Here is a 25979-nt window from a genome sequence, read left to right as displayed (position 1 = left end):
AATTGGTAGAACTGTGGATGTTAACCAGTTTATAGAGTAATCTGAAACTCTTGAAAAAGAGTTTATCAGAGTTTCAAGTGTGATTATATTGAGTAAATTATTAAATCTACAAATATTAATCTGGTGTCATTTAAGACCTGAAATGAATCATTACAGGAAAGGTTTTCATTAACCCATCACTGATTAGTGCACATATTATTAAAACTTTGGATTTAAACATCTTGTTCATTCAACACATCTGATTATATCAACCTATAAAGTTGTAAAGTCTCCACAATCAACAACCCCATCAACTCTATGCCACAGAGATGTGGTGTCCTGAGTGAGGCAAATGGTGGCCACCCCAGTTAGCGACATCCCCCCCCCCCCCATAAAGCAAAACTGCACATGTCAGGGTGTCCTTTTATTGTGGGCAGTCTAAGGCACACCTGTACATTATTCATGCCGTCATCAACCCCTTGATGTTTCACACCTGTGAGGTGGGATGGATTGTCTTGGTAAAGGAGGAGTGCTCACTAACACACATGTTGACAGATTTCAGAACAACATGAGTCATGGGTGTTTGGTGTTTGTAGATGTTTGAGTTCAGCTCGTGAAAAATGGGAGCAAAAACAAGTGTTGCATTTGTACTTGTGTTCAGTGTAATTAAACATCTATAAATTCAGACGGATCATTTTATAAACCCAGAGCTCGCGGTCTTTTCTAAGACACTTAATTAGACTTTTAATAACATCTTTCATTAAAGTCTGATCGTTGTCTCAGACATATTAAATCATCATTTATAATCGTTCATTCTTTATCATTATTATTAGTAGTAATAGAGTAATACATAGATTTTAATAAACTATACATTTGTCTCTCTGTCAAATTATTATAGTGTTGTTTCCCTCGCATACCTAAAGCACCTAGTGTCATCATCAATCAATCATTATAGGTTCAATGATATTGATAATCCGTATTTTCATGGAACATCACATTTTTACCAATACCTTAATGTTCTATTGACTATTTATTAGACGTAACCACCTACTAATAGTTACATCCTCCTTTCACTCTCAGAGGACCCAGACTGAAGTGTGTTTTGTCCTGCAGAGGGAGGCGTTCCCCTCGGGGTCGAAGGGCTCAACAGGGACCTGGAAGTCTTCCTGATACCGACAGGGAGGGCCTGCTCACCGATCACAGCGCCACCTACAGGAAGTTCCCAGGACTAAACAATGTGGCCTACTTGGTGAGACTAATCCAGACTTTCAGGAGGACCGTTTCAGTTTAACCTTAATGAGACCAGAGACTCGTTATCACTCACCTGGAAAACCAGCAGCTACTGCAGGTTTCCCATCAGTGAGCAGAACCCATCACGCCAACCTGCTCTGGAAGATGTTGGAACAGAACATCTCCGTATCGTCAGCTGTTAGGAGACTCTAGGAGGTTCTGGTCTGCTAGCCAGAACCACACAAAACTGATCCAAAATAGGAGAACCAGACATCTTGCCCAAGTTCTGATCCAATAGAGGAGCTGCTGTTCTACCTAACCCTCCTAAACTGGATCAGAACCAAACCAGAAACAAGAAGGCTGACAGAATTTATGGATTCAACCTCAAGTAAAAAAAAAAAAAAAAACTTACCAGAGTCCTCTGTCTGGTTCTAGCTGGTCTTAGATGGTCCTGGCTAGTTCCACGTTCTAACTGGTTCTAGCTGGTCTTAGATGGTCCTAGCTAGTTCCACGTTCTATCTGGTTCTAGCTGGTCTTAGATGGTCCTGGCTAGTTCCACGTTCTATCTGGTTCAAGCTGGTCTTAGATGGTCCTGGCTAGTTCCACGTTCTATCTGGTTCAAGCTGGTCTTAGATGGTCCTAGCTAGTTCCACGTTCTAACTGGTTCTAGCTGGTCCTGGCTAGTTCCACGTTCTAACTGGTTCTAGCTGGTCTCAGTTGGTCCTGGCTAGTTCCACGTTCTAACTGGTTCTAGCTGGTCTCAGATGGTCCTGGCTAGTTCAACGTTCTAACTGGTTCTAGCTGGTCTTAGACGGTCCTAGCTAGTTCCACGTTCTAACTGGTTCTAGCTGGTCTTAGACTGCCCTAGCTAGTTCCACGTTCTAACTGGTTCAAGCTGGTCTTAGATGGTCCTAGCTAGTTCCACGTTCTAACTGGTTCAAACTGGTCTTAGATGGTCCTAGCTAGTTCCACGTTCTAACTGGTTCTAGCTGGTCTTAGATGGTCCTAGCTAGTTCCACATTCTAACTGGTTCTAGCTGGTCTTAGATTGCCCTAGCTAGTTCCACGTTCTAACTGGTTCTAGCTGGTCTTAAATGGTCCTGGCTAGTTCCACGTTCTAACTGGTTCTAGCTGGTCTTAGATGGCCCTAGCTAGTTCCACGTTCTAATTGGTTCTAGCTGGTCTTAGAATGTCCTAGCTAGTTCCACGTTCTAACTGGTTCAAGCTGGTCTTAGATGGTCCTAGCTAGTTCCACGTTCTAACTGATTCTCGCTGGTCTTAGATGGTCCTAGCTTGTTCCATTTCTAACTGGTTCTAGCTGGTCTTAGATGGTCCTAGCTAGTTCCACGTTCTAATTGGTTCTAGCTGGTCTTAGATGGTCCTAGCTAGTTCCACGTTCTAACTTTTTCTAGCTGGTCTTAGATGGTCCTAGCTAGTTCCACGTTCTAACTGGTTCTAGCTGGTCCTGGCTAGTTCCACGTTCTAACTGGTTCTAGCTGGTCTCAGATGGTCCTGGCTAGTTCCACGTTCTAACTGGTTCTAGCTGGTCTCAGATGGTCCTGGCTAGTTCCACGTTCTAACTGGTTCTAGCTGGTCTTAGATGGTCCTAGCTAGTTCCATGTTCTAACTGGTTCTAGCTGGTCTTAGATGGTCCTAGCTAGTTCCACGTTCTAACTGGTTCTAGCTGGTCTTAGACGGTCCTAGCTAGTTCCACGTTCTAACTGGTTCTAACTGGTCTTAGACGGTCCTAGCTAGTTCCACGTTCTAACTGGTTCTAGCTGGTCTTAGACTGCCCTAGCTAGTTCCACGTTCTAACTGGTTCAAGCTGGTCTTAGATGGTCCTAGCTAGTTCCACGTTCTAACTGGTTCAAACTGGTCTTAGATGGTCCTAGCTAGTTCCACGTTCTAACTGGTTCTAGCTGGTCTTAGATGGTCCTAGCTAGTTCCACATTCTAACTGGTTCTAGCTGGTCTTAGATTGCCCTAGCTAGTTCCACGTTCTAACTGGTTCTAGCTGGTCTTAAATGGTCCTGGCTAGTTCCACGTTCTAACTGGTTCTAGCTGGTCTTAGATGGCCCTAGCTAGTTCCACGTTCTAATTGGTTCTAGCTGGTCTTAGAATGTCCTAGCTAGTTCCACGTTCTAACTGGTTCAAGCTGGTCTTAGATGGTCCTAGCTAGTTCCACGTTCTAACTGATTCTCGCTGGTCTTAGATGGTCCTAGCTTGTTCCATTTCTAACTGGTTCTAGCTGGTCTTAGATGGTCCTAGCTAGTTCCACGTTCTAATTGGTTCTAGCTGGTCTTAGATGGTCCTAGCTAGTTCCACGTTCTAACTGTTCTAGCTGGTCTTAGATGGTCCTAGCTAGTTCCACGTTCTAACTGGTTCTAGCTGGTCCTGGCTAGTTCCACGTTCTAACTGGTTCTAGCTGGTCTCAGATGGTCCTGGCTAGTTCCACGTTCTAACTGGTTCTAGCTGGTCTCAGATGGTCCTGGCTAGTTCCACGTTCTAACTGGTTCTAGCTGGTCTTAGATGGTCCTAGCTAGTTCCATGTTCTAACTGGTTCTAGCTGGTCTTAGATGGTCCTAGCTAGTTCCACGTTCTAACTGGTTCTAGCTGGTCTTAGACGGTCCTAGCTAGTTCCACGTTCTAACTGGTTCTAACTGGTCTTAGATGGTCCTAGCTAGTTCCACGTTCTAACTGGTTCTAGCTGGTCTTAGACGGTCCTAGCTAGTTCCACGTTCTAACTGGTTCTAGCTGGTCTTAGATGGTCCTGGCTAGTTCCACGTTCTAACTGGTTCTAGCTGGTCTTAGATGGTCCTGGCTAGTTCCACGTTCTATCTGGTTCAAGCTGGTCTTAGATGGTCCTAGCTAGTTCCACGTTCTAACTGGTTCTAGCTTGTCCTGGCTAGTTCCACGTTCTAACTGGTTCTAGCTGGTCTCAGATTGTCCTGGCTAGTTCCACGTTCTAACTGGTTCTAGCTGGTCTCAGATGGTCCTGCTAGTTCCACGTTCTAACTGGTTCTAGCTGGTCTTAGATGGCCCTAGCTAGTTCCACGTTCTAACTGGTTCTAGCTGGTCTTAGATGGTCCTAGCTAGTTCCACGTTCTAACTGTTTCTAGCTGGTCTTAGATGGTCCTAGCTAGTTCCACGTTCTAACTGGTTCTAGCTGGTCCTGGCTAGTTCCACGTTCTAACTGGTTCTAGCTGGTCTCAGATGGTCCTGGCTCGTTCCACGTTCTAACTGGTTCTAGCTGGTCTCAGATGGTCCTGGCTAGTTCCACGTTCTAACTGGTTCTAGCTGGTCTCAGATGGTCCTGCTAGTTCCACGTTCTAACTGGTTCTAGCTGGTCTTAGATGGTCCTAGCTAGTTCCACGTTCTAACTGGTTCTAGCTGGTCTTAGATGGTCCTAGCTAGTTCCACGTTCTAACTGGTTCTAGCTGGTCTTAGACGGTCCTAGCTAGTTCCACGTTCTAACTGGTTCTAACTGGTCTTAGATGGTCCTAGCTAGTTCCACGTTCTAACTGGTTCTAGCTGGTCTTAGACGGTCCTAGCTAGTTCCACGTTCTAACTGGTTCTAGCTGGTCTTAGATGGTCCTGGCTAGTTCCACGTTCTAACTGGTTCTAGCTGGTCTTAGATGGTCCTGGCTAGTTCCACGTTCTATCTGGTTCAAGCTGGTCTTAGATGGTCCTAGCTAGTTCCACGTTCTAACTGGTTCTAGCTTGTTCTGGCTAGTTCCACGTTCTAACTGGTTCTAGCTGGTCTCAGATGGTCCTGGCTAGTTCCACGTTCTAACTGGTTCTAGCTGGTCTCAGATGGTCCTGCTAGTTCCACGTTCTAACTGGTTCTAGCTGGTCTTAGATGGCCCTAGCTAGTTCCACGTTCTAACTGGTTCTAGCTGGTCTTAGATGGTCCTAGCTAGTTCCACGTTCTAACTGGTTCTAGCTGGTCTTAGACGGTCCTAGCTAGTTCCACGTTCTAACTGGTTCTAGCTTGTCTTAGATGGTCCTAGCTAGTTCCGTATTCTAACTGGTTCTAGCTGGTCCTGGTTAACTCTAGCTGGTCCTAGCTGGCTCTAACTGGTTCTCAGGTTATCTTGTCTCTTCAGCTTCTGTCCAGATTTAAAAAGGACTTGGTCAACCAAAATTATGCTCGGAACCAACTCATTTCCTCTTCTCTATCAGAAGTGTATCGGGTTGAGAAACTTTAGGTAGAAACAAAATCTGATCATCACTCAGTCAAATGAACACTAATTTAAATAATACTTAATATTTAAATGATTTTAATCTGCAATGTCTGCAGTTTAACGTTTTAGTTTCTACCTTTAAGGAGACTATCACCCTGACCCCACCACAGCCTTCTAAACAGGAAACAATTCAAACAAACACACATCTAATAAATCAACCCTAAGCAGCCTGGAAGACAGTTAGCATGCTGTCAGGATTCATCTGCACCAGTAGCCAAGCTGAACACTTGCTCCTCTTTGCTGCGTCCACATCCAAGGTGAAGATGTGTGTGCTCTGCAGGCTGGTGCTCCCACTCAGCTGATGAAATGGTCCGACAGGAACTTAGCAGGTAGGGTGGTGCTGTTCCACAGCCTCTGGGGATGGTTTCCCAGCTAGTCTATTGTATTCTATTCTATTACTGACTAGCTGCATTGCTGTGACTTTGAACCTGACACTGGTCTTAGATGGTCCTAGCTAGTTTTAGCTGGTTCTAACTGGTTCTAGCTGGTCCTAGCTGGCTAGAAAGGCACTTACACATTAGTGCTGGTACGACGGGGAGGATAGCATCAGTTGGGTCTCAAACGGGCGGTGTACTGTTCACATATAAATCCAAAGAACTTCTCAGGAACGTGGAAATCCCCGAGCACGAGGGAGGAGTTTAATACATGCGGGAAAGTCCGTTGTGTCCTCCGTAATACGATAAACAAAGGCAGGCTGTGTTGCTTTTGGAGACTGGGCCAGATGCAGAGGACAGGGACAGCTCTCTCCTCTCGGGCGGCAGCTCCGTGCTACAAAGACGTTTACTTAAGAGCAGCATGAAAATGAGTTGTGCGTGCAGGAAACCTCCCCTTGGCTGATTCTACTCACCAGTCAGAGGCAGTATGTGTACTTTTAGTCAGTCAACACGTCCAAAGTGTCAGCTGGGTCTTAGTCAGACCGCTGGGGAGGAGTTCTGAAAAACGAGTCGCCTCGGAACCAAAAGCGCATTTCTGACCCATCGTCAAACCAATTCTGGTTCCGTACCAGTCCCGTACCCGACCGTGCCGATGCTAATGTATAAGCACTTTAACTGGGTCTAACTGGTTCTACCTGGGCCTTGCTGTTTCTAGTTGGTTCTTATGGCACTTACACACTAACATCGGCTCTACTCTGCCTGGACTGTTCTCATTTGGATAGCCTTGGATTCTCCTGGGCGCAATTGGTCGATTTTTCAGCCCTCTTTCCAAGATGGTCAGTTTCTGGCTGATTGGCTGGCTGAAATTCACGAAGAGCCTCTGATTGGTGGATAGAATCAGCCCGCTAGGGCTTCCAGAACGATTCATTATTATGCCGGTTACTGAGGAGTAGAGAAGCCTCGAACTAAAGCCGTCTGTCTGAAGCACACACACACACACACACACACACACACACACACACACACACACACACACACACACACACACACACACACACACACACACCGTCTCTGTTGCGTCCCCTCTGGCGTAGGGCTGGTGTCAGGTGGTGATGTTAAGTGAGTGAATGGAATGGGGGAAGGAAGGGATTACTAAAAGAATAAACCTAAACCGTTCCCAGTGAACAAAAGACCCACAATTACCAAACTAGAAACTAGAAACCCTCCAAACAAAACACAAAGGCAACCTAACCTGGGGATTTGGAGATTTACAAAACAAAACACTAAACAAGTATCAAAAGGCACAAATTACCTCTTAGCAAAACTGGGGCCCTAGACAATACAGCAAAAACCTCAGGAATGGAGATCAGCTGGGTAACTAGAACACAGAGTAGCTAAGAGATCACGGTTTCAACACCATGTCTCCTCTGTCACCCTATCTCTCAGAATGAAGGAATGGAGAGGCTTAAAAGGCTTCGGGTGCAGCTGATTGCTAATTTGGGTCAGCTGCTCCAATTCACTCTGCTGGCCTCTAGTGGTGTATAGCAGGACTTGCAGGACTTGCAGGACTTGGGGCCTGCAGCAGGAGGTAATCAGGAGAGCAGAGAACAGAAACCTCTGGGTTCGTCACAGTCTCCTTCTGGTCTGCTCTCTCTCTCTCTCTCTGAGCGTCAGCTGTGCCAGGAAAGACACAACAGTCAGGATATGTAATCAGATTACTTCACACTGTTTAGAATCAGAGTCAGACGGTTTTATTGCCAAATGTGTGAGAATCACAACATTAGGAAATCGCTGCCGTACTTGGTATAAGAGATAAGATAATATAGGAAGGAAGAGTCAAATCATGATGAGATAATAATTTAAGTGGTGATACTTACATAAACGGCTGCTGTATACAAGTCAGTGTAGGTTCTGGTCAGAGCGGGTCAGTTCAGGTACAAACAGCACCGGGTCATGTGACTCACTCCAACAGCAGAGAGGAAGAAACAGTTCTTGTGGAGAGAAGTTCTGGTCCAAACTGACCTGAACCTCCTGCCAGATGGGAGCGAGTAGAGGAGACTGTCCAGGGTGAGACGGGCCAGCGGGGATCCGACCTGCATGCCTCAGTGACCTGGAGGTGTACAGGTCCTGTATGGAGGTAGCAGCCAATGACCTTCTCAGCAGAGCGTACAACACGCTGCCGCTTCTTCTGGTCCCTGGTGGCAGCTCCAGCGTACCACACGGTGATGGAAGAGGTGAGGGTGGACCCTAACCCTCATCCACTGTGCTGATAGGCTGAATTTCTTCAGCTGCATCAGGAAGTCCATCCTCTGCTGGATCTTCCTATGATGGAGGTGATGGTGGGCTCCCACTGGAGGTCCTGGGTGATGGTGGTACCCAGGAAGTGACATGAGTCCACCATGGAGATGGGGTGTCAGACAGGGTTATGGGGTTAGCACCAGGTTGTTGTGGCTGCACCAGGACACTAGCCCCTCCTCCTCCTCCTGTAGGCAGACTCGTCCCCGTCAGAGACGGGTCTGATGGCGGTGGTGTCGTCTGCAAACTTGATGAGCCTGACAGACTCGTGGTTGGAGGTGCAGCTGTTGGTGTACGGGGAGAAGATCAGAGGGGAGAGGACACAGCCCTGAGGAGAACCGGTGCTGATGGTCCACAGGTCAGAGACATTCTTCTCCAGCCTGACCTGCTGCTTCCTGTCTGTCAGGAAGTCAGTGATCCACCTGCAGATGGGGTCAGGCACGTTCATCCGGGACGGTTTGTCCTGGAGGAGGTCTGGGAGGATTGTGTTGAAGGCAGAGCTGAAGACCACCAACAGGATCCTGGTGTAGGTACCTGGGTAGTCCAGATGCTGCAGGATGAGGTGTAGAGCCATGCTGATAACACCTGCCTCGCGAGACGCTGAGGTGTGTGTGTGTGTGGCCCGCAGCACCAGAGGACACACACACACACACCTCATGCCCGCCTTTGTTTACTTTATTATGGAGGACACCGCAGACTTCCTGCACCACCCACAGCCTCGGGGATTTCGGCATTCCTGAGAAGTCCTTCGGATTTACAGGACCTTCTCAACAAATTAGCATATTGTGATAAAGTTCATTATTATCTGTAATGTACTGATAAACATCAGACTTTCATATATATTAGATTCATTACACACAACTGATGAAAGCCTTTTATTATTTCTAATATTGATGATGTTGGCGTACAGCTCATGAAAACCCAAAACTCCTATCTCAAAAAATTAGCATATCATGAAAAGGTTCTCTAAACGAGCTATTAACCTAATCATCTGCATCAACTAATGAACTCTAAACACCTGCAAAAGATTCCTGAGGCTTTTAAAAACTCCCAGCCTGGTTCATTACTCAAAACCACAATCATGGGTAAGACTGCCGACCTGACTGCTGTCCAGAAGGCCATCATTGACACCCTCAAGCAAGAGGGTAAGACACAGAAAGACATTTCTGAACGAATAGGCTGTTCCCAGAGTGCTGTATCAAGGCACCTCAGTGGGAAGTCTGTGGGAAGGAACAAGTGTGGCAGAAAACGCTGCACAACCAGAAGAGGTGACCGGACCCTGAGGAAGATTGTGGAGAAGGACCGATTCCAGACCTTGGAGGAGCTGCAGAAGCAGTGGACTGAGTCTGGAGTAGAAACATCCAGAGCCACCGTGTACAGGCGTGTGCAGGAAATGGGCTACAGGTGCCGCATTCCCCAGGTCAAGCCACTTTTGAACCAGAAACAGCGGCAGAAGCGCCTGACCTGGACTACAGAGAAGCAGCACTGGACTGGTGCTCAGTGGTCCAAAGTACTTTTTTCAGATGAAAGCAAATTTTGCACGTCATTCAGAAATCAAGGTGCCAGAGTCTGGAGGAAGACTGGGCAGAGGGAAATGCCAACATGCCTGAAGTCCAGTGTCAAGTACCCACAGTCAGTGATGGTCTGGGGCGCCATGTCAGCTGCTGGTGTTGGTCCACTGTGTTTTATCAAGGGCAGGGTCCATGCAGCTAGCTATCAGGAGATGTTGGAGCACTTCATGCTTCCATCTGCTGAAAAGCTTTATGGAGATGAAGATTTCATTTTTCAGCACAACCTGGCACCTGCTCACAGTGCCAACACCACTGCTAAAGGGTTTACTGACCATAGTACTACTGGGCTCAACTGGCCTGCCAACTCTCCTGACCTGAACCCCGTAGAGAACCTGTGGGATATTGTGAAGAGAACGTTGAGAGACGCCAGACCCAACACTCTGGATGAGCTTAAGGCCGCTATCGAAGCATCCTGGGCCTCCAGAACACCTCAGCAGTGCCACAGGCTGATCGCCTCCATGCCACGCCGCACTGAAGCAGTCATTTCTGCTAAAGGATTCCCGACCAAGTATTGAGTGCATAACTGAACATAATTATTAGAAGGTTGACTTTTTTTGTATTAAAACCACTTTTCTTTTGTTGGTCGGATGAAAGATGCTAATTATTTGAGATAGGAGTTTTGGGTTTTCATGAGCTGTACGCCACAATCATCAATGTTAGAAACAATAAAAGGCTTGAACTACTTCAGTTGTGTGTAATGAATCTAATATATATGAAAGTCTAATGTTTACTTGTACCAGCTTGTATCGACACTAATGTGAAAGTGGCCTATTTCTCCAACCTGGTGTCCCAGAGCAAAGGGAACCCCAAGGTGCTGTTTAACACCATCAGCAGCATCGTCTCTCCTGCCTCTCCTACAGCCTCCATCCACTCTGTTGCAGACTGTGAGAACTTTCTGTCTTTCTTTGTGGACAAAGTCAATAAGGTTAGATCTAGCATCTCTCCTTCAGCCTTATCGCTGCCTCTCCCGACTCCAACCAGGCCCATCATCCTAGATAGCTTTGCTCCTGTTTCTTTGCCTGAGTTAACCAAACTAGTTAACTCTATGAAGACCTCTGCATGCCCCCTCCACATCTTACCCTCATCTTTGTTTAAAAGTGCTTTTCAGTCCATCGGTCCCAGCGTGCTCTCTATAATTAATGCTTCTCTGGTCTCTGGTCAGGTCCCTGCTTACTTTAAGAACGCTGTAATCCACCCGCTTCTTAAAAAACCGAGTCTGGACCCCTCTCTCCATAGCAGCTTCAGACCCATCTCTAAACTTCCGTTCATCTCCAAGATCTTGGAAAAGGTTGTGGCTAAACAACTCACAGCTGCTCTTGATGAACATAACATCTATGATAGCTTCCAGTCAGGTTTTCGTAGAGCTCATTCTACTGAAACAGCTCTTCTTAGGGTCTCTAATGACCTTCTGACCCACAGTGATGCAGGGTTCTGGTTCTGGTCCTGCTGGACCTGACTGCAGCCTTTGACACTGTTGACCATCACCTGCTACTGGAGAGGCTGAGAGACTGGGTAGGTGTTATATAATAAAAACAACACCGTGACACACAAGGTTAAGTTTGGCTTTGCAAAGGGAGAAAGGTCACAGGGTCACGGTCAAAACCTTTCTGACTAGTTCCTGTTTTCACGCTCACACCTAATGTAGAGTACCTGATGGTCATATTCTTGGACTGTGGGGGGAGGCCGGAGTACCTGGAGAGAACCTACGCATACACAGGGAGAACGTGCCAGCTGCATGCAGAAATACCTCAAGTGGTGGTGCGAATCCGGGACCTCCTTGCAAGGCAACAGTGGTGCCCACTGTGCAGCCCATGATGAGTACTGGGACCATAAGTTTGAACCTTCTAGAACATTAAATTGACACCACACTTCCTTTTTCACAAAGACAAGAGCAGGAGAGAGAGGGCATGGACCACGGCCCCGTTGTGGGAGTGGATGATCATATAGAGGTTATGCTGAAGTGTACAACACCAGTTCTCCAGCTAGGTCCAGAGCTCCACATCTGACGTGCTCTCAGTGATAGGGACGCGCTGACAAGGTCGTCACGAAACCGCGTCGCTTCCACGATATCTCACTCACGCCCTGGGTGTGAACTAGGGCTCTGTGTTCTACTCTCTCACAGTCGGACCCTGACCTGCCCCCAGACCATGGCAGTCCATCTCCCACCGACGAGGTCTTTGATCCAGCCCCGCCTCCGCCCCCCTACATGCCTCCACAGCCGTCCATTGAGGAGGCCCGTCAGCAGATGCACTCCCTGCTAGATGATGCCTTTGCCCTAGTATCCCCATCCTCGCAGGCCAGCGGCGGGCTGAGCGGGGTAAGACCTGGTTTCTCCACATGAGACTGGGCCCAGGGCTCCTTACCCAGCCACACCCAGCTGGTTGAATTTGTTGCTGTCTTTTCTTTTAATCTGACAGAGGTATGCAGAGCTGGGAGTTTCCCCCACATCCATCCAGGGTCTTCTACACAGGTGTGCACCAGCTGACTAGTTCCCATGTCCAGGTCTGAAAACTGGGCCTTAATTAACCAAGTGTGTTCGACAGGCAAAGTCTGGGCTCAGGAGGATACATTTCCACCGGAGACCAGCAGCAGGAATCTGTTTACTCCAACAGGGGGAAGTATGAGGACCCCCCGTCCTCGTCCAGACCACGACCTGTCGGAGGCAGCACAGGTAAGGCCCCCGGCTCAGGACAGAGGTTGTCCCTTTCGTCCACATGGAGGATTAAGTCTGGACTTGTCTGAATTTGTATACCCCTAGGTGCACAGCTGCACCACCTGACCCAGGTGGGTCTGTCCAGTCAGATCGGTTCCTACCATGGAGTGGGTCGCAGCATGTCTGGACCCACAGGCTCAAGCTGGAACCAGCAGCACTCAGACCAGGACCTGTCCAGACCCGGAGGCAGCAGAGAGAGTGTAAGTCTTTAAGTCCATCAGATCTGGACCTGGAACCACAGGAGCCATAGTGGTGCAGAACCAAGCCGACGGTACTTGTATAGCACCTTACGACGGTTAGAAACGGACCAAATTAAAAACATTAAAAACAACATAAAAGGCATAAAATCTAACACTAAGAAGACTCTCCTGAAGTGGTCCGGACAGGGCTGTTGTCTGTTATTCTGAGAATATGAACTACATTCAGGAAGGTTCCAGCAACTTGGATCTGATGTTCCAGAACCAGTCCAGTCCTGAGGAACTGGGCAGGGTCCTGTAGCCACAGGTGACCCGTGTAAAACCCGCTTCACGGCTCTGGGTGGACGTTTCTTTGATGCATGCAGGTTGTGAGTGAAAAGTGTTTTCATGAATACTTAAGTAATGCCAACCTACCTGTGAGGTTAGCTTGATAAGAAAAGAGATGCTAACAATGGCGGCTACTCCACAGGGGGCGCTAGGGCACCGCCCCACCAGTCTCACGGGACGAAGAAGAACATAGGAACCACAAAATATAAAGAAAAGATGAAAATGAAAGTAAACGATCTCTACATCAGACAGACTATAAGTGCCGTGTACTCAATCGTTCTGTCACGTATAACCTGTTACCTTTGGGCTCAGCAGTCCCTGCCGTAGACCTACGCTGGCTGCCGCATTAGTGCTGCCCCCCCCCCCCCCCCCCCCACAAACAACAGGAGAGGGGTATAACGCCCGTGAAGACACGAGCAGGAGAGTCTCAGCTCAGCTCAGGACAGAACAAACTCTCCACAGGTCACCGTCCTGTGCTGCTGCAGAGCAGCTGAGTTCACCTGGTGGACTTTTATCATGAAGAACCAGAAGATGATGGAATGTGGCGTCAGAGACTTCTGAACACTCTCCTACACGTAAAACCGTGGATAATTTCAGTATAACGCGGATTATTAGAACCTTTAACCGGCAACGGGAAGACTGCGTTAATGCTTTTAACTTCATGACATGAGCTTAGTTTGGGTTTCGTGCTGAATTTACACATATTGGTGAATAGTAGGACCCTTTGGGGAACAATTAGCTGTTACTGTTTGTCAGTGTGACATGAGAACGGTGATTTGGCACTCCCTGGTGGTGAAATGTGGATAGTGCAACACATGGACGTAATTTTGGGGGGGACGGGGGGGACATGTCCCCCCCACTTTTTCCAAAGTCAGGTTTTGACCCCTGCACTTTTTACCATCCAAAAACAATATTACGCTATGTTAAATTGACACTGGTTGAGCTCTAGGACCAAGCGGAAAGCAACCATTTGTGTTGAAGCCTGTTTCCCATTAGAGCATACTGTAAAGATCCCCCCCCCCCCCCCCCCCCCGTGTCCTCCCCACTTCTAAAGTGAAAATTACGTCCTTGGTGCAACAGCGATCAGCCCAGTCGTCACAACCACAAATTTCAGACTTCATTATTAGAATAATGAGCGATGAGGCTAATCTTAATACATTCACAATGTGAACACTTTTCTAATCCGCGTTTCTCCTGAAAACCTTTTGTTTTGACTAGAAATACGAAGAAATATTTACGTTTTTGACACCTTTTATTTAAACAGACTAATGTTCAGTGAGTATTTTTTCTGCCTGCTTGATTTTTGCTGTTGGTTTAAAAACCAGGAACGTGACACGAAATTACTTTTGATTTTATAAAATGTATTAAAAAACCTCGTTATTCACACGCACCGCCCCATAACAGCTTATGCAAATCTCAGCTGGTACACTCTTCTCAGCACACCACCTATTAAATTGCACCCCACCCAAAAAATAATTCACCAGCCGCCAGCGAATGCTAACTAGCAAACAGCTTCTAGATGTCATGAAAGCAAAACTAGACGGAGACGAGTCCCATGATGTGGACAATCCTTCTAGTAAGTTTAGTAATACAGAAAATAACCAAATCCGTGTATCGTATCTGGGTCTTGGGTCGGGTCGGGTCGGGTTGAAGATCACCTGAAAGGGCCATTTCCTGATTCATCTGTTTCATCTCTTCTCAGGTTCTGTCCTTCCCGGAGTTCTCTTCCTCCTCCGTTTTCCAGATGCCCAGCTCCTTGTTACGAGATCCATCAGCTCCTCCCCTTCTTCTGACCTCACCCACCCCCGAGTATCCTCCAGAGGATGCGTCCCCCTCTGCCCACACCTCTGCCTCCCTTATCAAGGCTATCAGGGAGGAGCTCCGGCGCCTGGCCCAGAAGCAAGCCGTGGTCACCAGCTATCCTTAGACCAACCCCGACCTATTTGGACCATGACTTGCAGGAACTGGTTTACTCAAACCTTGGACTCTGTGCCACAGAAAACTCCTGCTGAAGATCTTTAGAACGTTACGTCTGCCGTCTCCATCCTACTTGCCTCAGTGTCTCACTCCACATGACTCACATTTCCACTGACGTGCTTCCTGGAGTTGATCATCTGATGATCATCCATCCTGAACCTCCAACCGAGTCATCTCTTCTAAACTCCTGAACCTGTGGAGTGGATGGAGCCTCCTGGAGGTCTGAAGATGCTGGCCGCTCCAGTCTTCTGCTCTTAAGTTGGCCTTCTGGGGTTTTTGAAGGAATCTGAAACTTCTTGAGCTTCCGAAGTGGATGGAGTTGGTCACTGACTTCTGGAGAAACTGGAAGTTCTTAGAAGGAGGAGATGGGCCTTCAGCATCCTCTAAAGGCTGTCTCTTCTGGCCTTCCTCAATCCAGACCTTCAAGAGTGAATATTTACTCATCAGTGTCAGGAGCTTCCCGTGTGGTGCTAACCGTCAGCCTCATAACATCTCATCATCAACCACTTACTGCCTTCCAAGGACCCATCCGCCACGATGACCAGGTCCACCTTCACCAACCACCTGATGAGGTCAGCTGGAGGCGCCGTACGGTCCCACAGCACCAAGAAAAAAGAAAAATATATGAAAGTCTTATAAATAAATCTATCTGAACTAAGTAACGTCTATGTAAAGAGGAGCACAATATAAATGTTAGAGCTACTAATGGAGTATCGAGATGTGACGTATTTTTGATTGTATAGGAGTTTATTCTTTAAATGCTTTATTTTCATCCAAAAAGACCAAACTACTGTTGTAAGCTTGTAGAACTTGTGTTTGAGCTGCCTGTAGATTCTGGGCCCACGCTTGCTGCTCCACGTGCTTCTCGCTCGCCCGCTCCCTCACTCACACATGTATCCGTGGAAAGTCCGCAAAGGCATCGCTGCTGCTTCCATCAGTCTGGTGTTTCTGTGGGGGGAGGGGCTCGTCTTACTCACCGGTGCTGAAGCAGGTACCCACACAGGTGCTGACAGACACGGAGAGCCCCCTACTGGACTACCTGAGGAGAGATTTGACCTGGTTCTGGTGGACCAGCTGTTTTTTCAGGTTCACTTCAAACGCCATAAGTTGAATGTTTGTTTTAGCTAAAGCTTCAAATTCGGGTTGATTATTAACCTAAATCACAAAGTCGGTAAGCCCAGTCTGCAGCATCTCAGACCAGATTAGGTACCGGCTCTTCAACAGAACCTCAGACCCAAGATGAATCTGATGAAGGACATAAAACCATCTGCAGCAGCTGGACCAGAACATTCATCCATGTTGACTTCTGCTGCAAAGGTTTCAACGGTCACTTCCTGAATGGCCTCTGTTCAGAGAAATGGGTAAAATCCTTCAGGAGTGATGAGCTAAAAGCTAGTCTAGGTTTATCTGGGTCAGCATGTCCAGAATGTTCTTCTGACAGAGACCAGTTTGGGTTATAAAGCAGGGGTCAGGAACCCTGGTCCCTTGAGGTCCACTGTTAGCATTTCATTGTTATTTTTCTGCTCCAACACACCTGATTTTAATCACCTGGGGCCTCACTTATAAATCTTTGTGGAGCATTCTTAACCCCCCCCCCCACTGTCCTAATGGGTGACCCCACGAGGAAAGTTAACCACTGAGCAGGATTGGTGGTTTATCCCTTGAGGTCCATGTGGCAGGGGTGAGGTGGTGCTCACTCCTCACCCCTGCCACATGGACCCAAGGGATAAACCATCAATCCTGGTCAAAGGTCAACTTTCCTCGTGGGGTCACCCATTAGGACAGTGGGGGGGTTAAGAATGCTCCACTGAAGTTTAGCAACTCGGCTCTGCTCTGGATGCCATACCCTCCTGCCTTGTAAGGCAGTTCGGCCTGCTACTGGAATAGTGAACTCCAGCCTGTCTTCTGGTGACATTCTAAATAGTTTTAAACATGCTATCATTTAACCCCTTGTTAAAAAACCTGGTATGGACACAACAGTTTTATCGAATTTTAGGATAATTTCTATGCTTCCTTTTCTCTCCAAGGTGTTGGTAAAGGTTGGTTTTGTTGCATTTGACTACCTTCCTCGATGGGAACCAGATTTGTGAGGTTTTAGGTCCTGCCACAGTAGTGAGACAGCACTGGTTAAGGTTTTTATTGACATCCTTCTGGCTACAGAATCTGGTGAAGCCGTATAGTTACTACTGTTGGACCTAACTGCAGCTTTTGACCACTCCATTTTAATGTCCCGTTTGGAAGAGTTTGTTGGATTAAGAGGCACTGCCCTGAGCTGGTTCAAATGATATCTGTCCGATAGGTCAGTGTCTGTCAGTATTGGTGAATTTTGTTCCAAGGAGGCCACCCTTATATATGGTGTTCCCCAGGGCTCAGTGCGTGGTCCTCTACAGTTCTCACTATATTTGTTTCCTCTGGGTGCTATTTTTAGGAAATATGGTCAGGCCTTTCGTTGTTACGTGGACGACTGTCAAATTTATGCTCAAGTTAAAGGGGTGGTAGGTATTTTACAGTGTCTTGAAGAGGTAAAAGTGTGGATGGTCATCTAATTTTCTGAGCATAAATGAGAGCAAGACTGAAATAATATTTTTAGTGGGTCATCGGCTGTTTCTCCTTCTCTCTTGGATGCATTGTCGCCTTGTCCCAAAGATGTCATCTCAAACTTGGGGGGTGAGGGTAGACTCGGAGCAGAAATTTGAATGTCTCTCAAGACTGCAGTTGTTGCAGAATGCAGCAGCACGTTTACCAACAGGCACCTGTAGGTGTGATCATATCACCACAGTGCTAGCTACTCTTCACTGGATTCAAGTTGTTTTTACAATTTGTTTTACAATTCTTGTGCAAACATAAATCTTTATACCTTATTCTGTTCTTATTCCGCCTTTTCCGGGATCCATTCATTTCCCCCTTTCCTATTCATTTTCTCTCTCCCTTTGCTTACATTTTTCATGTCAAGGAACTTCACACAGTAAACATTCCAGTACAGTTCAGTTCATGAAGCCAATCAGTACAATTTACTAAGGGCTACATTGAGGCTATCACCTTCAATGTCCACATGAATGTTAAAATCCCCCACTATTCAATTCAATTCAAGTTTATTTATATAGCGCCAAAACACGACAAGAGTCGTCTCAAGGCACTTCACATAATAAACATTCCAATTCAGGTCAGTTCATTAAGCCAATCAGAAATAATGTTTCCTATATAAGGAACCCAGCAGGTTGCATCGAGTCACTGACTAGTGTCAGAGTCTTTACAGCAATCCTCATACTAAGCAAGCATGTAGCGACAGTGGAGAGGAAAACTCCCTTTTAACAGGAAGAAACCTCCAGAGAATCCTGGCTCAGTATAAGCAGCCATCCTCCACGACTCACTGGGGATGGAGAAGACACACACACACACACACACCACACACACCAAGCAATTTGTCTATGGTTACACCGTGATTTCTTAGTAAATATTCTATTTGGCGAGAGATGAACTTTATTGTATTTATGGAAATGTTTTATTTGCCTGCAACGTTTCGTTTGTGGCTGAAAACTTCGTCAGGCTGAGCCTGAGCTCTGATGCTGCTGAAAGCTCAACTGGATCAAAACGGTTCAAGCACAGATGAGGTTCTACAGTTACCTCTGATGCTGCCTCACTTACTGAGGAAGAAGAAATCGCATTAGGGAGGATGCTAAAGATTTTGTTTCTAATAGAATTAATTTTACTTGTAAAAAATCCCATGAAGTCATTGCTGCTGAGAGCTAAGGGAATAGATGGTTCAGAGCTACGATTCTGTGTAAGTTTAGCAACTGTACTGAAAAGAAATTTAGGATTATGCTTATTCTCCTCAATTAATGCTGAAAAATAAGCAGTTCTAGTTTGTTGAAGCTTATTTTTATAAAGCACAAGACTATTTTTCCAGGATAGGTAGGCCTCCTCATGGTGCGTAGAGCGCCATGTTCTCTCCAGTTTCCTAGAGTTTTGTTTTTAGGCTTGTAGATGAGAATTAAACCAGGGATTCAACTTCCTGTCCCTAAATACCTTCTTTTTTAAAGGGGCAACATCATCTAATGCCACGTTTCTGACTATGGAGCTGCCAATGATCAGAGTTGGCTTGTCAGTGGGTGCGTCACTGAGCGGGTTGGGGGTGTCCCACGGGCTGCGTTCATGCTTCCTACGTACCATCACCCAGCTGGCCTGAGGTCCCAGCTGTTCGGGTACTACTGGAGGACCGCTATGAGGGGGTTCTGATTTAGTTAGCCCCGCGCTAGCTAAGTAGCTTCGGCTATCTACGGTCTTTTCAACAGCGCAGAGCAGGGCCTCCAATTCAAACTGAAACCAGGAGTGTGCTTTCCCTGTGATGCCCATGCTAAAGAGTATGGACAAAAGGATCCATGGTTGACAGTGTCAGATGCAGCCGATAGATCAAGCAGGATAAATACTGAGAAACTGGCAGTCGCTCTAGCTTCTTTTAAGGCTTCTGTCACTGTTAATTGAGCAGTTTTAGTGGAGGGGCCGATTTTGAACCCAGATTGGTAGAAGAAGGGTCAAGCAGACAGTTTTGTGAGAGGTGTTCTGTGACCTGCGTAAAGGATGCCCTTTTGAGGATTTTGGACAGAAACGGGAGGAGAGATAGGTCAGTAGTTCTCCACAACTTGGAGGAAAGGAAGTTTTTTTAGCAGCGGTTTAACCTGAGCATGCTTGAGAGAGGTGGGAAATGTACCAGATGTTAGTGAAGCATTAACCACGTGTGTGACTGCTGCAGCTACTGTAGCAGCGCTAGACTGGAGCAGGTTAGTCAGAACGGGGTCGAGTGGGCGTGTAGTAGAGCGGCTACACATGAGAAGTTTGGACACACAGTCCTCAGTGAGAGGGGTAAAGGAAGAAACAATGCAGTAGGGCGTCTGATGGTCGGTCTAGAAATACTTTGAAGTAGCGAAGGTTCGGGAGTGGCCCGCTCAGTAAACGGTTTGCTTCAGCTGCCACTGTCTCAGCGAAGAATGAGGCAAAGGTGTCTGCCGATAGACTGCTGGTAGGAGGTGGAGGCGGAGGGTCAAGTAGAGCTTTAAATGTTGAAAATGAATTGATACGTTTTCGTCAATATCAATGGCATTGTCGAGTCAGTCTATCGATCCAATCCCTTTATCAGTTCTAGAGTAGTTCAACAGGTGACTACAAACTAGTAGCACACGGCCTCCTGCATTACAACTGTGAGTTTATCCAGGATAAACAATCAGTTGCACCTGTATCAGTTGGAAAGATCTTTCCAAATGTTCTCCTTTCTGCTCCTGTGAAGGCAGTCATCTTTGAACATCTTAGGTGTGTTCTTGCTATGTCGTATCTCTAATTCCATGCTGTAGTTCTTTTTTAAAACGCAGAAACAGTTTCGTTACCTGTTTTCCCGCTACGTTTCATCTGCGGCTGCAGACTCCCTCAGGCTGACGCTGATGGTGGCGTCACTTCCTTCTCCGTTTATCCGCGGGCAGCAGAGGACGTTGTCGCCCTCTGCTGCCCGCTCTCCCCTCTCTGACAATGCAGTCCCATGCGCGGTCCAACGTGTAAACTCCATCGTCCCTGTTCATGGTCCCACATCCACGTCTCCTTATCTCGATAGCTTCTTTTATCCATCTTTTGTATTTTTGACGTCACTGCTGCTGCTGCGTTGATATTCGCTAGTCAAAACACGTCGTCGACTAAGTTATTGCGTATTTTGTGCCCAAAGACTTTTTCATTCCCTCGATGAAATATCCACTTTTACCCTGTTGTCATCCTTTCTTCTAAAGTATACCAAACTTTTGAGCGTCTGTGCCGCTTAGATGCCATGCTTCCTGCTTCCTTAAGCTACGCAACGTGCGCAGTGACGTCATTCGCTCCAACTGGAATTGATAAGGGGAATCGTTTGCAAAAGTGCCGAACGATTCGAAGAAATCAAAACAATGGGAACCGGTTCCCACAGCTTTATAGATGAGGCCCTGGTGATTGAACCACTGAGTCAGGTGTGACAGAGGATGGAGGACCAGGATCCCCGCCCCTGTCGGACGCGCCTCCACCGGTTGCTTAACGAGGTCTCCACACCCTTGAGACAGGAAGTTATAATAAAAATAAACTAAATTTCATAATGGCCGATATACCTGTTAGAGGATCTTCTGCCAGGATGCTGACATGACTCAGAACGGGTTAGCTGTTAGCAGGTAGCTTGGTTCCAGCCCACTGATTTCCACCAGAACCTCCATCCATCTCCAGCATGTGTAATGAAGCTTGAGCCGTAGCTGTTCTCGATGTTCCCGTTGATGTCCAGCATGCTGCTAAACTCGTAAAAGTTTTAAACCTCATGTTGTGAAAAGTTGCTGATGTCATCAAGTTGCTGATGTCATCGTCATCGCGCTGCTTTTGTTTTGTTTCATCAAAGAGTTTAAAGATGGTTTCAGGAAACACGAAGAAGAAACAATTAGAAATGAAGATTCTATCTGTGGTTAAACGGACTCAAAGATCAGCTCGGCCCGGTGCCGACAACGCCCTCATGGACCAACCAATGCTCTGATTGGTACCTAGCACCTGCTAGTCAAGCTGTACGACTTGGCTCCGCCCACAGGACCACATGGTGCTACTTCAAAGACTTCAGGTGAATCTGAAACCCAAACACAAGAGAAACTCCTACAGATGTTCTGGTTGGACAGAAGTCGGGTTTCTCCTAAAATGTTGTTTTCTACAGTTTTTGTGTTTTCTGGACCAGACAGAACCAGAACCCAGATGACCCGCGGGGTTCCTGCATGACTGAACCACTGACCCAAGCCCAGTTCGCAACACAAACAGTCACGAGTCCACAAACAGAGCCTTTAACCTGAGCAGAACCGAGTTGGACCAAACAGCACATTCTCTGGTTCTGACCTGGACTTTAGTTACGTTAGTTTAGCCATGCAGAACCTTCGCCGGACCACATTTCTGGTGTTTCCTGTCACACCTGGACTAGGAGAGTCCACCACGGTCCGGTTCCAGGTGTGACTGCCCAGAATCAGCAGGTTCATCAGCAGCGGGCTCACATGATGGGTTCTGGTCCTCTGACCTCCATCTGGTGTTTCAGGTCCGATTGTGTTGACAAACATTAAAAAGACATGTTCTGATCCAAGCTGAACTCTGTCTTCATTTGTAATCGAGCTGATTTGGGTTTGGGCTGTCGTACGGGTCCGGTCTAAAACACGCCTTGGTTTGGACCGGACCACCCAGGTGAACCCATCAAACCTTGTTTGTTGTTGTTCCTGTAAACCACCGGGTTCTCTTCTGTAAAATCAATAATCAGAAACGGTTCTGTTCAAACACTACACTTTACTCCTAAAGTAACTAAAGTTACAGTTACTCTGGACCTTCAGAGTAAGCGTGGAGTGGCTGAAGATCTGAATGGATCCTGGTTCTGAGCCCTGACCTAGGATGACCCCTACAGTACTGCATTTTCAGGACATTTCACACGTCCAGCGTTGAGACTCGTGTCCCGCATTATTGACCGTCTCCCATTTTGAGTTTCAGTCTGACATAAGCTGCCTCTTGCTGTCAATCAAACCAGGAGGCGGGACTTTAATGCCGGCCCGGAGCGAGCTGACGAACCAAGACAAGCGTCGTTGAGCACGGAGGAGACAACGGTCGTGTTCGAGACGAGCTTTTCTGCGCAGATTAGACCAGCGGTGATCGGCGAGCAGTGCTTGTCGGTTAGATTTGTGTCCGACTTGACGCCGACTTGCTCTGACGTCATGCATACGTAGACAACGATAACCTTGTGAGATCAAGACGTCCGCAGATTTTGGAGCAAGGTGCTGCAGTTGCTCTCCCTCGGCTGCAAAACCTAGGGCATGGCAGGAAACGCCTGGTGCTCGCCTGATCTAAGATCTGATTGGTTCATATGTTGATCCAAACATCCGGTGGTAGAACATGAAATGTTAGTTGGTCACATGTATTCTGTAAATCATGTTATGTTGATGATGACAACTATATAGGCCATATAGATAAATGTGATTTGTGTTCTTTTGTCACGTTTCCTATGAGCACACTGAAGCTACAGCTGCTAACCTTTACTTATTATTACAGTCATGTCTTCATATACGATACATGATATCCACAAGCACGTGAGGATGTTTTTCAGCTGCTAACAGGCACCAGAAATAACATTAAACAAATATGAACGCTGACGCGATATCTTCAGCCATCGTCACCCGCAAGCTACACATGTAGGAAATCTGTCCGGCTTGTAGCCACTCCCCCTGTAGCCTTGTAGCCACTCCCCCTGTGGCCTTGTAGCCACTCCCCCTGTGGCCTTGTAGCCACTCCCCCTGTAGCCTTGTAACCACTCCTCCTGTGGCCTTGTAGCCACTCCCCCTTTAGCCTTGTAGCTACTCCCCCTGTGGCATTGCAGCCACTCCTCCTGTGGCCTTGTAGCCACTCCCCCTGTGGCCTTGCAGCCACTCCCCCTGTGGCCTTGCAGCCACTCCCCCTGTGGCCTTGTAGCCACTCCCCCTGTGGCCTTGCAGCCACTCCCCCTGTGGCCTTGTAGCCACTCCCCCTGTAGCCTTGTAGCCACTCCCCCTGTGGCCTTGCAGCCACTCCCCCTGTAGCCTTGCAGCCACTCCCCCTGTAGCCTTGTAACCACTCCTCCTGTGGCCTTGTAGCCACTCCCCCTTTAGCCTTGTAGCCACTCCCCCTGTGGCATTGCAGCCACTCCTCCTGTGGCCTTGTAGCCACTCCCCCTGTGGCCTTGTAGCCACTCCCCCTGTGGCCTTGCAGCCACTCCCCCTGTAGCCTTGTAGCCACTCCTCCTGTGGCCTTGTAGCCACTCCTCCTGTGGCCTTGTAGCCACTCCTCCTGTGGCCTTGTAGCCACTCCTCCTGTGGCCTTGTAGCCACTCCCCCTGCTGCTCTCGTCTCTTTTCCAGGGGAGGCGCTGCTCATCTCACACAAGGCCATTGCTGCCAGAATAAACTCGTAGGCTGAAAGTGTTCAGGGAGACTCTTGACAGTCCGTTGTTTCTCAGTAACTTTTGTGCGTGACGGCGTGGAGTCCGATAAGAAACGGAGCAAAAAATCACTTAAAAACGGGTTTCCCAGCCAAGAGAACCTGGCTGCAGCAAAAGTGTGACTGGAGCTCTCCTCCAGTCGCCATCGCCTTACCAGAAGTGCTTGTTTGAACCCGGAAGTCATGTGACCTAAAGTCACGTCATCTTTTTTCCCCAATTTCTTCATTCAAAGTTACGAAAACCCTCTTCTACAAACAGAAAGAGCTTCAGCATCAGATGGGTGTTTTTCCTGTATTCTAACTGGACCACATGCTCAGTAATTACTGCAGGTGATGACCGTTTCTTTTACTTTCTAATTTACGGAGCAAAAGCTCTGAAACTCTGACGTAACAACCCTGAAAACAACAAACAGATGATGGAGGTGTTTACAGTAAGTCGATAATTATGACGGAATAGAAATAGTCAAGAATAGATGTGGCTGATTGTTCTAACATGAATTTAGTATTTGTTGTTTGAAAACATCCCAGGTGTGAACCTGCTACTGGTACCAGTCATGGTGATGCAGAGCTGTAGTTTACTATATCAGATTATACAGTTGTTCCATGTCAGAACTATAGTAGAACGTTAAAACATATCACTTTATTTCCTGTTGCACGGGTCACAGCCACTTAGCACCAACCAGGGCCATATTAATAGGTACGGTTGTCTCTTTCTGTAAACTTGTTTCTTAAATTTGATTCTAGTTGTGTTGCAGGTCGGATATAACCTGTTTATGACTTTAACTGGATTTACAACCCTATTGTGTGTGTGTGTGTGTGTGTGCTGCCATAACATGGGGATTACCCCACTTTGGGATTAATAATCCATTCATAAATGTCCTTATATAAAACCTTAATAACACAGCATAAGTGGATTTATTCAGTGAGAACCAGTGAGTGATGACATTTAAAGACGTGCACATCTTTACTGTTATGTTCTAGTTCAAATGGAACCCAAACGTAGAACAGAGGATGCTGTTCTGGTCCTAGAGGACCCCTATCCAGCATGTTTTAGTGGTTTCCCTGCTCTAACACACCTGGTTTTAGTCAGCAGGTTAATGAGAGGCTTACACAGCTTGATGACATAACAGGTGATACAACCATTGAATGAAGTGTGTTGGAAGAGGGAAACACCTAAAACATGCAGGGTCAGCGCTGCCCCCCCCCCCCCCCCCCCCGCTGTAACAGCTGTAGAACATGATGGTGACGTTCTCCACAGAACACATGAGGTTCTCAGCAGAGCAGAGTGTTAGTCTTCGTTGGGTCTGCTGGAGCACAGGAAGTTCAGGAGATCCTTCCAGCCACCAGCCTCTGGGACGCCGTTACCTGTGCATCAGTGATTAGTTCAGTTCAGAAAAACCAACCGCGCCTCTGGTGTTACCTGGTGGGGTTAAACTGTGATTCATGACATCATCATATGAGCAACATTAGAGGCACTTTATTTATGTCACTAAACCCCTAAAAGCAGAAATGAACGAGAACAATGATGATGATGATGATGATGATGAAGGATGCCCCTGGCTTCATGAGCTCAGCTCGCAGCCTCGTCACTCCTTCATCCTCCAGGACGGTCATCAGCATCTGAGAAACAGAGGAAAGATCTGATCAGACCTTATGGAGTCTGTTTTCTGTGATCCATGTTAATAAAGTTTTGACCACAATCCCCTAATGAAGCTCACCTGCTTCAACACCAGACAGCTCTACGTCCACGTGTGTGTATGACAGGTGACGTAGAACATGGTGGTCCCTCATAACGAGTCCAGAGGTCTCATCTCCTCTTTCCTCATCCTCATGGCTCACCGACCTCTCCTTTAGTCGTCCCAGTGGCTCACAGATCTGATCTGTGTGTGTGTGTGTGTGTGTGTGTGTGTGTTTGTATGGCACTTGGCTCATGTTGCACACAAACGAGGGTGCTTGTGGGGAGAAGTTTGGAACAGCTGCTCTAAAGTCATTCATCCAGTCCCTCACACATAAAGCGGGGGTAGGGAGCCCTGGAGAGCCGGTCTAGCACGTTTTAGAGGTTTCCCTGCTTCAGCACAGTTGATTCACATGTT

At 47.3% G+C, this 25979-nt stretch overlaps 1 protein-coding gene across 1 annotated transcript in view; it reads left to right on the top strand.

Annotated features, from left to right (window-relative positions):
- Positions 1–16521, top strand: part of LOC139071548 (UPF0606 protein KIAA1549) — a 71571-nt gene extending 55050 nt beyond the window's left edge. The window contains 6 exon segments of the mRNA XM_070554126.1: positions 1093–1228; positions 11814–12019; positions 12021–12161; positions 12235–12362; positions 12450–12604; positions 14631–16521. Coding sequence (XP_070410227.1) covers positions 1093–1228; positions 11814–12019; positions 12021–12161; positions 12235–12362; positions 12450–12604; positions 14631–14855 — 991 coding nt within the window. The 3' untranslated portion in view covers positions 14856–16521.
- Positions 16522–25979: the final 9458 nt, after the last annotated feature.

This window comes from Nothobranchius furzeri, chromosome 1 (genome assembly GCF_043380555.1).
Source record: "Nothobranchius furzeri strain GRZ-AD chromosome 1, NfurGRZ-RIMD1, whole genome shotgun sequence".
In the NCBI taxonomy this organism is placed as follows: Eukaryota; Metazoa; Chordata; class Actinopteri; order Cyprinodontiformes; family Nothobranchiidae; genus Nothobranchius; species Nothobranchius furzeri.
This window is presented reverse-complemented; position numbering and strand designations above follow the sequence as displayed.